Source organism: Panulirus ornatus, chromosome 5, assembly GCF_036320965.1.
Source record: "Panulirus ornatus isolate Po-2019 chromosome 5, ASM3632096v1, whole genome shotgun sequence".
In the NCBI taxonomy this organism is placed as follows: Eukaryota; Metazoa; Arthropoda; class Malacostraca; order Decapoda; family Palinuridae; genus Panulirus; species Panulirus ornatus.
In genome coordinates, this window is record NC_092228.1 from 153,505 (window position 1) to 167,812 (window position 14,308).

The 14,308-nt window shown below is 40.8% G+C and overlaps 1 protein-coding gene across 2 annotated transcripts in view; it reads right to left on the bottom strand.

Annotated features, from left to right (window-relative positions):
* LOC139747028 (uncharacterized) overlaps positions 1-14,308 on the bottom strand; it is a 585,752-nt gene that overhangs the window by 75,291 nt on the left and 496,153 nt on the right. For both annotated transcript variants that reach the window (XM_071658778.1, XM_071658771.1), the window contains 2 exons: positions 11,934-12,078; positions 8,250-8,931 (listed from right to left, as the gene is read on the bottom strand). In XM_071658778.1, coding sequence (XP_071514879.1) covers positions 8,250-8,931; positions 11,934-12,078 — 827 coding nt within the window. The remainder of the gene's footprint in view (positions 1-8,249; positions 8,932-11,933; positions 12,079-14,308) is intronic.

Genomic DNA, 14,308 nt, shown 5'->3' on the forward strand with positions numbered 1-14,308 from the left:
GCACATCCATCCTCCTGCGCACAACTCTATCCATAGCCCACGCCTCGCAACCATACAACATTGTTGGAACCACTATTCCTTCAAACATACCCATTTTTGCTTTCCGAGATAATGTTCTCGACTTCCACACATTCTTCAAGGCCCCCAGGATTTTCGCCCCCTCCCCCACCCTATGATCCACTTCCGCTTCCATGGTTCCATCCGCTGCCAGATCCACTCCCAGATATCTAAAACACTTCACTTCCTCCAGTTTTTCTCCATTCAAACTCACCTCCCAATTGACTTGACCCTCAACCCTACTGTACCTAATAACCTTGCTCTTATTCCCATTTACTCTTAACTTTCTTCTTCCACACACTTTTCCAAACTCAGTCACCAGCTTCTGCAGTTTCTCACATGAATCAGCCACCAGCGCTGTATCATCAGCGAACAACAACTGACTCACTTCCCAAGCTCTCTCATCCCCAACAGACTTCATACTTGCCCCTCTTTCCAAAACTCTTGCATTTACCTCCCTAACAACCCCATCCATAAACAAATTAAACAACCATGGAGACATCACACACCCCTGCCGCAAACCTACATTCACTGAGAACCAATCACTTTCCTCTCTTCCTACACGTACACATGCCTTACATCCTCGATAAAAACTTTTCACTGCTTCAAAACAATTTTTCCTCCCACCATTATTCTTAATACCTTCCACAGAGCCTCTATCAATCTATCATATGCCTTCTCCAGATCCTTTAAGCTACATACAAATCCATTATATATATATATATTTTAATAATATAATATATTATTATTTATTTTATAATATGGATTGCGGAAATGAGATTTGAGCAAAGTGTGGTTTTGAGGGGGTTTGATCGAGTAAGTAACGTAAGGGGAAAAGGAAAGGTGGAAAAAAAAGAGCGTGGTTGAGAGGCGGGGGTGTTTTTAAATGGTTTGGGCACTTTGGGGAATAGTGGGAAAATTGGCCGGGTTTGTGCGGAGGTGGGGGGACCGAGGAGAAGGGGGCCAAATTGGGTGGAAAAATGGGTAAAAAGTTTGTGGATCGGGGCCCAAACTGCAGGAGGGGAAAGGGGGGCAAAAAAGGTGATTTTGGGGCGTGTGTTAACGGGGTTGACGTGTGTCAGTGAAATCAAGGCTGTGAAGCTCTGGGGAAACCATGGAAGCTGTGAGGTAGTTTTTTCGTGTGTGGACGTTGTACATTTTGTATGGGGGGGGGTGGGCCCTTTTTTTTCGTCTTTTCCCCTTGCCTACCTCGCAAAACGGGGAGCCGACAAATATAAAAAAAAAAAAAAAAAAAAAAATTATATTATTATATATTTTCCCCATGTTTTCCCAGACGCTTCACGGGCTGGTTCAATCCACTGACAGCACGTCACCGGGTATACCATCTTCCAATTCACTCTTTTCCCTTTGCCCTTTACCTCTGCATGTTCAGGCCCCCATCACCAAAATCTTTTTTCACTCCATCTTCACCTCCAAAATTTGTCTCCCCTTTTCCTCGTTTCCCCACCTCGACACAATACTCTTGTCAATCTTTCCTCACTCATTTTCTCCATGTGCAAACCCTTTCAAAAAAACCCCTCTGCCTCTCAACCCCGCTCTTTTTTTTTACCACACATCCTCCCTTTCCTATTATTTTTACTCGTTTAAAAACCAAACCCACCCACATTTTTTCTCAACATCTCATTTCAGCACATCCACCCCTGGCACAACTCCACCATCCCAGCCTTGCACATACAACAGTTTGGGAACACTTTCCTTTAAAACCCATTTTTGCTTTCCGAATAATTTTCAAATTCCACACATTTTTTTCAGGCTCCAAATTTCGCCCCCTCCCCCCCCCTATGATTTCCTTTCCCTTCCCTGGTTCCTTCGTGCCAATTTCCCCTCCAGAATTAAAAAAATTCACTTCCTCCAGGGTTTTCTCCATTCAACTTACCTCCCAATTGACTTGACCTCAACCCTACTGTACCTAATAACCTTTCTTTTTCATTTTCTTAACTTTTTTCTTCACACACTTTACAAACTCAGTCACCGCTCTGCGTTTTCACATGAATCAGCCACCAGGCTTATCATCAGCAAAACAACTGATCACTCCCCGCCTCTATCCAACAGACTTCAAAATGCCCCCTTTCCAAAACTCTGCAATCACCTCCAAAAAACCCCCTCCAAAAAAAAATTAAACACATGGAGGGCATCACACAAACCCCCGCACAAACCTACTTCACTGAAACCAATCACTTTCCCCCTCCTACAAATACCATCCCTACATCCCCGATAAAAACTTTTCATGCTTTTTAACAAAATTGCCTCCCACACATATATTCTTAAAACTTCACGAGAATCTCTAAAACTCTATATAGCCTTCTCCAATCCCTAAATGCTACATCCAAAACCCTTTGCTTTTCTAAGTTTTTTCCACATAATTCTTCAAACAAACACCCGATCCACCATCCCCTAAACTTCTGAAACCAACCCGCTCTTCCAATCTGAAGCTCGTACACCTTCACCTTCAATCAATACCCTCCATTAATTTCCAGGAATACTCCAACAAACTTATACCTCGTAATTTTGAGCACTCACTTTCCCTTTGCCTTTTAAAAAGGCACTATGCAGCATTCCCCAATCCTCAGCACCTCACCTGATCATACAAAATCAATAACCTTACCAACCCGTCACAATACATCACCCCCTTTTTAAAAAAATTCCACGCAAAACCTCCCAAACCCTGCCTCCGGCTTCATTCCCCAAAGCTTTTCCTCTTCCTGTTTACCAAATCAAATTTTTTTTAACCCCTCACTTTGCACACCACCTCGACCAAAACACCCATATCTCCCCTCAATCATCAAACACATTCAACAAACCTTCAAATACTCACTACCCATCTCCTTCTCAACAAAACCACTACTTTATCACCTCCCATTTGCGCCCTTCACTGAAGTTCCCATTGCCTCCCTAGTCTACGCACTTTATTTACCTCCATTCCAGACAACATTTAATCACCCTAAAATTAAATGAAACTCTCTCACCCAACACACATATGCCCTTTTTTTTTACACTCTTGCACCGTTCTCTTGACCACCTGTCTCTTCTTTTATACGTCACCCACACAATTTGTCATTTTTCCTTCAAAAATCTCCAAATGCCTCTCATATATATATATAATAAATATATATATATATAATAGTAAATAATATTATATTTTTTTTTTTTTTTTTTTTTTTTTTTTTTTTATACTTTGTCGCTGTCTCCCGCTAGCGAGGTAGCGCAAGGAAACAGACGAAAGAATGGCCCACAAGTAAGAGAGAAGACCACCCGCTCCCCCCCCACCCCATACACCTGTACATACACAACGACCACACACGCAAATATACATACCTACACAGCTTTCCATGGTTTACCCAGAACCTTCACATGCCTTTTCAATCCACTTACAGCAACGTCAACCCCTGAAAACCACAACGACCAATTCCACTCTAATCCATGCCCTCCTTTCAACCCTCCTGCATGTTCAGACAGCCCCAATCACAACAAATCTTTACACTCACAATCTTTCCACCTCCAAATTGGTCCTCCCACTTCTACTCGATCCCTCCACCTCCGAACAAATATTCCTCTTGGTCATTTTTCCCCTCACTCATTCTCTCCATGTGACCAAACCATTTCAAAACACCCTCTTCTGCTCTCTCAACCACGCTCTTTTTATTACCACACATCTCTCTTACCCTATTATTACTTACTCGATCAAACCACCTCACGCCACATATTGTCCTCAAACATCTCATTTCCAGCACATCCACTCTCCTGCGCACAACTCCATCCATAGCCCATGCCTTGCAATTATACAACATTGTTGGAACCACTATTCCTTCAAACATACCCATATTTGCTTTCCGAGATAATGTTCTCAACTTCCACACATTCTTCAAGGCTCCCAGAATTCTCGCCCCCTCCCCCACCCTATGATTCACTTCCACTTCCATGGTTCCATTCGTAGCCAAATCCACTCCCAGACATGTAAAACACTTCACTTCCTCCAGTTTTTCTCCATTCAAACTTACCTCCCAATTGACTTGATCCTCAACCCTACTGTACCTAATAACCTTACTCTTATTCATATTTACTCTCAACTTTTTTCTTTCACACACTTTACCAAACTCAGTCACCAGCTTCTGCAGTTTCTCACATGAATCAGCCACCAGCGCTGTATCATCAGCGAATAACAACTGACTCACTTCCCACGCTCTCTGATCCAGAACAGACTGCATACATGCCCCTCTTTCCAAAACTCTTGCATTCACCTCTCTAACAACCCCATCCACAAACAAATTAAACATTCATGGAGACATCACACACCCCTGCCACAAACCTACATTCACTGAGAACCAATCACTTTCCTCTCTTCTTACACGTACACATGCCTTACATCCTCGATAAAAACTTTTCACTGCTTCTAACAATTTGCCTCCCACACCATATATTCTTAATACCTTCCACAGAGCATCTCTATCAACTCTATCATATGCATTCTCCAGATCCATAAATGCTACATACAAATCCATTTGCTCTTCTTAAGTATTTCTCACATATATTCTTCAAAGCAAACACCTGATCCACACATCCTCTACTACTTCTGAAACCACGCTGCTCTTCCCCAATCTGTTGCTCTGTACATGCCTTCACCCTCTCAATCAATACCCTCCCATATAATTTACCAGGAATACTCAACAAACTTATACCTCTGTAATTTGAGCACTCACCTTTGTCCCCTGTGCCTTTGTACAATGGCACTATGCAAGCATTCCACCAATCCTCAGGCACCTCACCATGAATCATACATATATTCAATAACCTTACCAACCAGTCAACAATACAGTCACCTCCTTTTTTAATAAATTCCACTGCAATACCATCCAAACCCACTGCCTTGCCGGCTTTCATCTTCCGCAAAGCTTTTACTACCTCTTCCCTGTTTACCAAATCATTTTCCCTAACCCTCTCACTTTGCACACCACCTCGACCAAAACACCCTATATCTGCCACTCTATCATCTAACACATTCAATATATGTGTGTGTGTGTGTATATGAGTGATAGGTCTTTGTTCATCTGTTTCCTGGCCCTACCTAGCTTACATGGGAAACAGTGATCAAGTATACTAAATAAATAAAAAAACTTGTTAAAAAGATGTAAAGAAGTACTTTTGTTGTATAAGAGTGGTGAATAAAAGCTTTGATGGAAGTGCAGTGAATGTAGGAATGCAGTTATATGAAAATGAGGTGTTTAAAATGTTGAGAGAAATAATATCAAAAGTTGTAGAATCAGTAGTTGAGTACAAGATAGTAAGACAGAATAAAAAGGCAATGCATGGTGGACAGAAGAGATTAGAAATGCTTTGGAAGAGAAGAATAAGGCATATGGTTGATTGTTCAATAGAAATGTACCAGTGGAAGTTCAGAAAAGGAGGAGGGAAGAATACAAAATATGTAAGCGGAATGTTAAGAAGCTGATAGAGGAAAGCAAAGAAAGAGTAGAAGATTTTGAAAGTTGTGAAATGTTTTGGAATAATAAGAAACTATACTGGAAGGAGGTGAAAAAGGAAAGAGGTGGATGTAAGAGGGGAAGAATTGAAAGGAAGATGAAAAGAGTATTTTGAAGAACTGATGGATGTGGGAGAAGAGGAGGCAGCAATTTTACATGCAGGGGTATGGAGGATGGAAGAGAGAGGGTATAAGTGTAAGGGCCAATAGCAAAATGGGAGGCAAGAAAGGGAAAAATGAGGCTGAAGATGGAAAGTCACCTGGAGTGGATGGGATTATGGCTGAAATGCTGAAGTATGAGAGAGAAAGTGTGACAAGAGTGTAAGCATCTGATATGTAAGTTAGCACTGAAACAGAAGATTGTGCCTGAGGATTGGGTGAATGCTATTATCATTTCTTTATTCAAAGGAAAAGGTGCTAAGGATGTATGTAGGAATTATAGGGGATGGAAGTGACTGAATGTAGAATAAGTGAAGAGCAAGATGGTTTTAGGAAAGGTATGGGATGTGTGGATCAGATTTTTGTAGTAAAGATGACCTTGGAAAAGTATTTAGCAAAAGGTAAGGAGTTGTATGCAGCTTTTATAGATCTGGGGAACGAATATGACAGAGTCAAGTGGAATGCTTTTTGGGATGTGTTAAGGATATATGGCATAGGAGGACAACTGCTGATGGAGCAAGTGCATGTGTAAGAGTGGAAGGAGAGCTAAGCAACAATTTTAAAATACATGTGGGTATGAAGCAGGGCTGTGTGATGTCACTGTGGCTTTTTATTACATATGTGGATGGAGTGATAAGAGAGATGAAAGCAAAACTAAAGAAAAGGGGTGCAGAGATGGAGTGTGGCAGTGAGATATGGTGGATAATGGCAAGCATGTTTGTGGATTATACTGTGTTGATTGCTAAGAGTGAAGGGTAGTTACATAAGGTTGTTGTTTTATGATGTGCGTAAGCATAGGAGATTGAAGATAAATGCAAGTAAAAGTAAAGTAATGGTGTTTGAAAGGAAACAGAGTGAAAGTATACATTTTGTAAAACTGCACTGAGTGAAAGAAGAAAGTGTACTGAATTGTGCTGTGGATGTGTGTGTGTGTGTGTGTGTGTGTGTGTGTGTGTGTGTGTGTGTGTGTGTGTGTTTATTGGGGGGGGGGGTTGAGAGAGAGAGAGAGAGAGAGAGACTGGAAGAAGAGGGAATTTAAGTATCAGGGAGCTGTCTAGGATAAATGAGGTGATATGGAAGGTGATATAAGGGAGACAGCAGTACAGGGTAGAAGAGTCATTGGGTCCCTTATTAGAATAATGAAGGGTAGAGGTGTAAGTATGGAAGTGAAGAGAGGATTATAGGACAGCATAATCCTCCCAACCATTATCAATGCAGCTGAAACATGGACATGGAATGAGGCACAGAGGTCAAGAATCCAGGCTGTGGAATGAGCTGTTTATAAGAGCATAGTATGATCCTAGATGGAACAAAGAAAGAAATGAAAGGGTGTACAAGAGATATGGAATGGCTGAGAATGCAAAGGAGTGAATTGTGGAGTAGCAGAATGGGTGAAATATAATACTTTGAGGTGGTTTGGGCTTGTGGTGTGAGTGAGAGACCACCTGTGACATGGGCAAATAGGGTGGAGGAATACGGGAGGGAAATAGTGGAAGAATGCTTGGAATGATTTATGTGAGGGAGGCATGTAAAGACAGTGACAAGTGAGACTTTTGCTCTGGCCACCCTTTGATGGGAGTTCCCAGAGGGAATGGGCATCAGAGATATAGATAGATAGATGGAGTGGTGAATGACAAATATAATGACTTGGGACATCGTTAATGCAGACAGCATAATGCAGACATTCACGAAGTTGTATGATAGTAAAGATTGTTCAAGAGATTAGGTAAGACAAATGTAAAACCCCCTCTCTGTACAACACAAAAAGATAATTACATAAATATGATGTGTAATCAAAATAATGAAAAGTATATATTTCAGTTATTGACAATTTAATGATAAATCACCCATGGGAATAAGAAAAAAGAGGGTCATGTCATTTATGTTATAGCTTCTCAAGCTCAAAGCACTGGAACTCTCTACCTGCTCAGGTCTTTCCCAATAACTATGGCATGGAATTTTAAAAGACAGGGTTTTCTTTTCCTCCAAAATTCATGAGGACTTTCCCTTGTCCTTTCTTTTTCCCTTTCATAATTCTCTCTATATATCAATTATGGCCCAGCCTTGATGTGGACTTTTGTCCATAACTGGAGCCTTCAAACATAAAAAAAAAAAAAAGAAAATCGTACATATTCTGAAAATATATGTGCATCTTTTCATGGGATATTTGCCAATAATTTATTCCTCATAACCCAGACAAAGTCCTAGCAAAACAACATCTTTCATGTACAATTGTTTTATCATATATCACTATGTGCTGGGTATGAAACATGAAAAAAGATTGAAGACTCGCTGATTAGGTATACCAAAATATTTTTAAGAGATGCAGATTTTGAAGGAAGTACATGGCATAAATGTATGCTATTCTAATATAAGACGGGAAAAGCTACAATACTGTAATCAGTGATGCTCTTCTCCTCTGAATAAGACTGAATGGAAAAGTACACAAAAACAAAGAGTTGGGTGATATTTTGTGCATATCAGGAATCTTTAGAAATCATAACACTTCAAAACAGAGAAACCAGAGGAATGATACCTTGAGACTGATCTGCTTCAGCTAAATCATGCACCGGCAATATGGGTTCAACAAGGGCATCCATCATTGCTTCTTCATGTTCTGGTTCTGACCATTCTACAGCAATTCCATTGTTTACATGAACACCATTAGTGGCTGATCTGGAATCAGGTCGTGATGTTGGTGTTGGGCTCTCGGCAACCTGTTCAATGCTGCTACTTGCTGCCCAAGATTCAGGCTGGGAAGCTGGAAGAGAATTCATAGAATTGACAGAATTGTCAACTGGAGTTTCGCCGCTGGCTGAGTTCTCATTGGGTGATGGTAGTGGTGCTGAAAGTGCAACCTGCCATTGCCCACTGCCCGAAGATGAAGAGTGGAACATGGTTGCTGTTAAGTGAGGAGACGGGTGTGGTGATGATGAGAGACCAGAGGAGTGTGCCACTGCATGGCATGAAGAGTGAGAAGGATGAGCAGAATTATGTATGGCTGTAGATCCTGCAGATGATGTCAAACTGAATGTGTGAGATCCATGATGGTTTGGCCGATGTGACAAATCTGAAGACTGAATGAGCCCAGCATGCTGGTGGGGTGTAAGGGAGAACATGCTTGATTCTGTCTGGGTGGCAGTAGAGTTCTCTTGGGAGTTACTTCCATGGGACAGAGCTGATGCTGACCCAGTATTTCCAGCACCAACTTCACTCATCTGAAATATGATAAATGTTCAGCATTCATTGCTTCCTATAACAAAGAATATGAAATAAACCAAACTAAAGATGCTCACAGTTATACATTTTCTTTTGAGCACTGTGCCTCATCAAAAAATAAAGCTGTGCTGTGGTATGCTTCACATTAAAAACCCCATCTTGGCATTTCTTACAGTCTATCTATTATACTATAAAATGAACCATTCTGATCATTAAGTACTGTAAAGTTCCCTGCTTCACTTATGGTATAGGGCTGTTTCAGTTTTTATGGTGTTGGGTACCTTCTAGTGTTGCCAAAGTATGAAACTGTGAACATACATAGTCACCTCGAGCTGCTATGTGACCATAATCAGATTTGTTCAAAAAGTGCATGACAGAAGTGTTCATGCAGATGGGGCTCCCTGCCATACTGCCAAACTAGTCACTGACTGGCTTAAGGATTGTGTAGAGGAGTTTTCCAATGACTGGCACAGACGTTCAACAGAACTTGAATCCAATAGTAAACTTGTAGGAGCTTATGAAAATGAAGTTATGTAACAAGGATACTTCATAGCTACCTAAGCTGGAGGCAGCCATTCATGAAATCTGGGCAAAGATGGACCCTAAATATCTTCAGAACCTTGCTGATTCTGTTACTGGTTGTTTCATGGAATGCACAGAGAGGAATGAGAAACCAATAAAGTACTACTTGGTGGTGAGTACACAGTTATTATGGTTTTATTTCATGTTTATCCTTGATGGTTGTGTTGCATCCCACTCATGCCAACTACATTGGCAGGCACTTTAGGAGAGGTTTAGTGAAGAAAGACTGACAAAGGGAACTTATTTGTCTGAAGTGATGGAAGGAAGTGAAAGACTTACCAAGGAGATGGAAATATAAAGTGAAGGAGACTTTGGAGTATTGTGGCCTAATATTCTGGACAAAATAAGTTGGACAAAGTGATATCTGTGCTGTCCAAGGGTCAAATTATAGCATATGAAGTGATCAGTGTAAACTGTTGAGTAGTTTGTGGGGCTGGATTGTTTTTATTGAGGATGTAAGGCATGTGTACGTGTAGGAAGAGAGGAAAGTGATTGGTTCTTAGTGAATGTAGGTTTGCGGCAGGGGTGTGTGATGTTTCCAAGCTTGTTTAATTTGTTTATGGATGGGGTTGTTAGGGAGGTGAATGCAAGAGTTTTGGAAAGAGGGGTAAGTATGCAGTCTGTTGTGGATGAGAGAGCTTGGGAAGTGAGTCAGTTGTTGTTCACTGATGATGCAGCGCTGGTGGTTGATTCATGTAAGAAACTGCAGAAGCTGGTGACTGAGTTTGGTAAAGTGTGTGAAAGAAGAAAGTTAAGAGTAAATGTGAATAAGAGCAAGGTTATTAGGTACAGTAGGGTTGAGGGTCAGGTCAATTGGGAGGTAAGTTTGAATGGAGAAAAACTGGAGGAGGTAAAGTGTTTTAGATATCTGGGAGTGGATCTGGCAGCGGATGGAACCATGGAAGCGGAAGTGAATCATAGGGTGGGGGAGGGGGCAAAAATTCTGGGAGCCTTGAAGAATGTTTGGAAGTCGAGAACATTATCTCGGAAAGCAAAAATGGGTATGTTTGAAGGAATAGTGGTTCCAACAATGTTGTATGGTTGTGAGGCGTGGGCTATGCATAGAGTTGTGCGCAGGAGGGTGGATGTGCTGGAAATGAGATGTTTGAGGACAATATGTGGTGTGAGGTGGTTTGATCGAGTAAGTAATGTAAGGGTGAGAAAGATGTGTGGAAATAAAAAGAGTGTGGTTGAGAGAGCAGAAGAGGGTGTTTTGAAATGGTTTGGTCACATGGAGAGAATGAGTGGGGAAAGATTGACCAAGAGGATATATGTGTCAGAGGTGGAGGGAACGAGGAGAAGTGGGAGACCAAACTGGAGGTGGAAAGATGGAGTGAAAAAGATTTTGAGTGATCGGGGCCTGAACATGCAGAAGGGTGAAAGGCGTGCAAGGAATAGAGTGAATTGGAACGATGTGATATACCGGGGTTGACGTGCTGTCAATGGATTGAACCAGGGCATGTGAAGCGTCCGGGGTAAACCATGGAAAGTGTGTGGGGCCTGGATGTGGAAAGGGAGCTGTGGTTTCGGTGCATTATTACATGACAGCGAGAGACTGAGTGTGAACGAATGGGGCCTTTGGTGTCTTCCTAGCGCTACCTTGCACACATGAGAGGGGAGGAGGTTGTTATTCCATGTGTGGCGGGGTGGCAATGGGAACAAATAAAGGCAGACAGTATGAATTATGTACATGTGTATAAATGTATATGTCCGTGTGTGTATATATATGTGTACATTGAGATATATGTGTTTGTATATTTGCGTGTGTGGACGTGTATGTATATACATGTGTATGTGGTCGGGTTGGGCCATTCTTTTGTCTGTTTCCTTGCGCTACCTCGCTAATGCGGGAGACAGCGACAAAGCAAAATAAATAAATAAAAAATAAATAAATATATGATTGTGGAAAATAATCTGCTTTGGTATATTATACATGACAGCTATAGACTGAGCATGAACACATGAGGTCTTCCTTCATATGCTTCTGATGCTATTCCTAAATAAATTGGAAGATGATAGGGGTCGCTAAAATGGACTATAGATATCAAAAGTGAGATAAAGTACTGAAAATCAACTTATGCTTAGTTTCACCCACCTAAGGTGAAAGGAAGTGTAACTACTAGTATCAACTATTGTTCAACACCTCAATGGCTGATATCTTTTCTTCTTGCTCCCAATTACAAAAAATAAGACCTAGACACATGGAGGAAGGAAAGCTGCTTGTAGTTTGGTTTCTATATAATGGCTGTCTGTATACCAACCCTTTGGACAAATGGACAGCTATGGGTATCTACATTTATCAAACATAAAGTATGGAAACATTTTCTTACATTTCTTGAACTATTGTACAATGCTCAGTAAAATCTAATTACCCAAAAGCTCCAGGTGATCCACAGGAAACCCCTTACAAAGGTCTTACCGGAACTTTGCCTTGAGGCAGTTTGGTAGGAGACTGTGGCAGCACAGGGTGATTGTCTCTCAATCGCTGAACTAATACAGTACAATACTGTGTCAGCAACACTTGAGAGATCACTGAAGGCACATCATTGCTCACTTCCAGCAATCTACAAAGGATTTGGTGACTTAATAGTCAAACAAAATTACTGTGAATAAAGATATTTTATGAAACTTGGCATACACTACTAGTAGTGTGGGAACTGCATAGGTTATCCTTTTATGAGTATGATATAATACTTCATAAGTTCACTCAAATCAGACAGAATTAAATAAAAAGAATACTACTTAAAACACCTACAAAGGGAATTTTGACAAGCATGAACATGTACAGATTGCCAAGTTGTATTCTGCTAATTAATTCTTAATGTACACAGCAGCTAAATTCCCCTACCTAATCAATCTTCAACTTATTTTTAATATATACCAACTTATCATATACTCTTTACCTAAAAGTTATTGGAAACAATCTGCCTAGAAATACTCCCTATGAATAAAGTGGTTTATGACCACAATTTGTAGAAATACTATCATGTGGACAGGGATTTTAGAAAAGCGACAACTGAGCTAAGTGGAAATTCTTTTCCGTGACTGATAAAGTTCCTGTGAGAGACTGTGCTGTCTACATTAACTTGGTGAACTTACATACAATGAAAATTGCATAACAAGATCAAATGAAAAGGAAGCAGTAAAATGAACATAATAATGAGAAAGGACTATCCCTTGATGAAATGGCATATAAAAATACTGTGCAAACAAGAAATTGGATGAATGTACTTAAAAGAAAAGACAACAATGGACATTTGGAGGAATAATGGGAAGATTTAATGAACACTTCTTTCCACTTGTTCACTGTTTCCTACATTGATGAGGTAATGCTTGGGATAGACAAAGAACAGCCTTATTTGCTCATGTCAACTCTCTAGGTGCCATTACCAAAACCACAGCCCCCATCCACAGCAACACCCTAAAGGCTGATTTGTGGTTTTCCTGACCACTTCATATGCACTGGTTTACTCCAGTGACAAAGTTACCCACTGTATACCACATTCATTTTATTTGCTGTATCCCATGAATGCCTTTCATCCTTCTGAATGTTCAGACACTCAAAGCCTCTTCCACTCCATCCTCCATCTTGTTGATCTCATCCTCACATTTGTTCCTTCCACTTCTAATAAGTGTAACCTTGTCGTCAGTTTCTCTTGACTCTTTCTCTTCATATATCCAAACCATATAAGCACACCCTGTTCAACTCTCTCAATCACATTCTGCTTCCTACCACACATCTCTCTTACACTATCACACTTTGCACAGTCAATCCACCCTCTTCACCCCTTCCCACACATACACACCAACTATTGTTCCTAGGAATTTCATTTCCAAAGAGTCCAAGCTATTCAGTTCTTTTGCATTTAGGGCCCAAGCCTTGCACACCTACAACACCTTAAGAACTACTAAACCATCAAGCATTCCCATCTTTGCCTTTCACATAGGTAAGTCTTTCATACACTCCTCAATGGACCAAGGACCTTTGCCCCCTCTCCCACACAATGGTGCACTTCAAATCCCACAGCTACATCCATTATCATGTCTACAGCCAGGTGTTTAAAGCACTCTGCTTCCTACAGGTTCTCCCCATTCAAACTCACACTCAGACCAACTTGAATCCTGTAATACTTTTACCCAAATCCAGATACTAATTACAGCAGTTTCTCTCTAAAGTCTGCCATGTCATCTGCAAACAGAAAATAACTCACCTCCCAGGCATACCCACTCTCAGTGTACTTGGTTTCTCCAAGACCCTCATATTTACTTCCTTCAGCATCCCATTTATAAACATCAAAAAGCCATGAGTTTATACATACCTTTGATGCACATCCATCATCGCTTGGAACCTTTATCCCTCCTCCCTTCCTACTCACACTCATGGAAAAAATAAAAAACCTAGTTCTAAAATTCCTCTCACACTACATGTATGCAGGACTTTCTACATAGTGTCTGTCAACGCTACCATATGCTTCCCTCAGGTCCATGAATGCCATGTACAAATCCCTCTCTTTCTCAAAGTATTTCATGCAAATTCTTCATAGCAAACCTGTAGTCCACAGATCCTCTCCCAATCTTGAAGCCACATTGCTCCTCTTCAGTTTTATGTTCTGTGCATGCCACCATCCTCTCAATTACCACACTTCCATAAGACACATCAGGTATACTCAACAGACTTATACCTCTCTAATTCAAGAATTCACTTTTATCTTCCTTGCCTTTATATAATGATCCTGTACAGCCATTCTGCTTGTCTTCCAACACCTCAACTTGGGCCATACATGCAATGAAAAT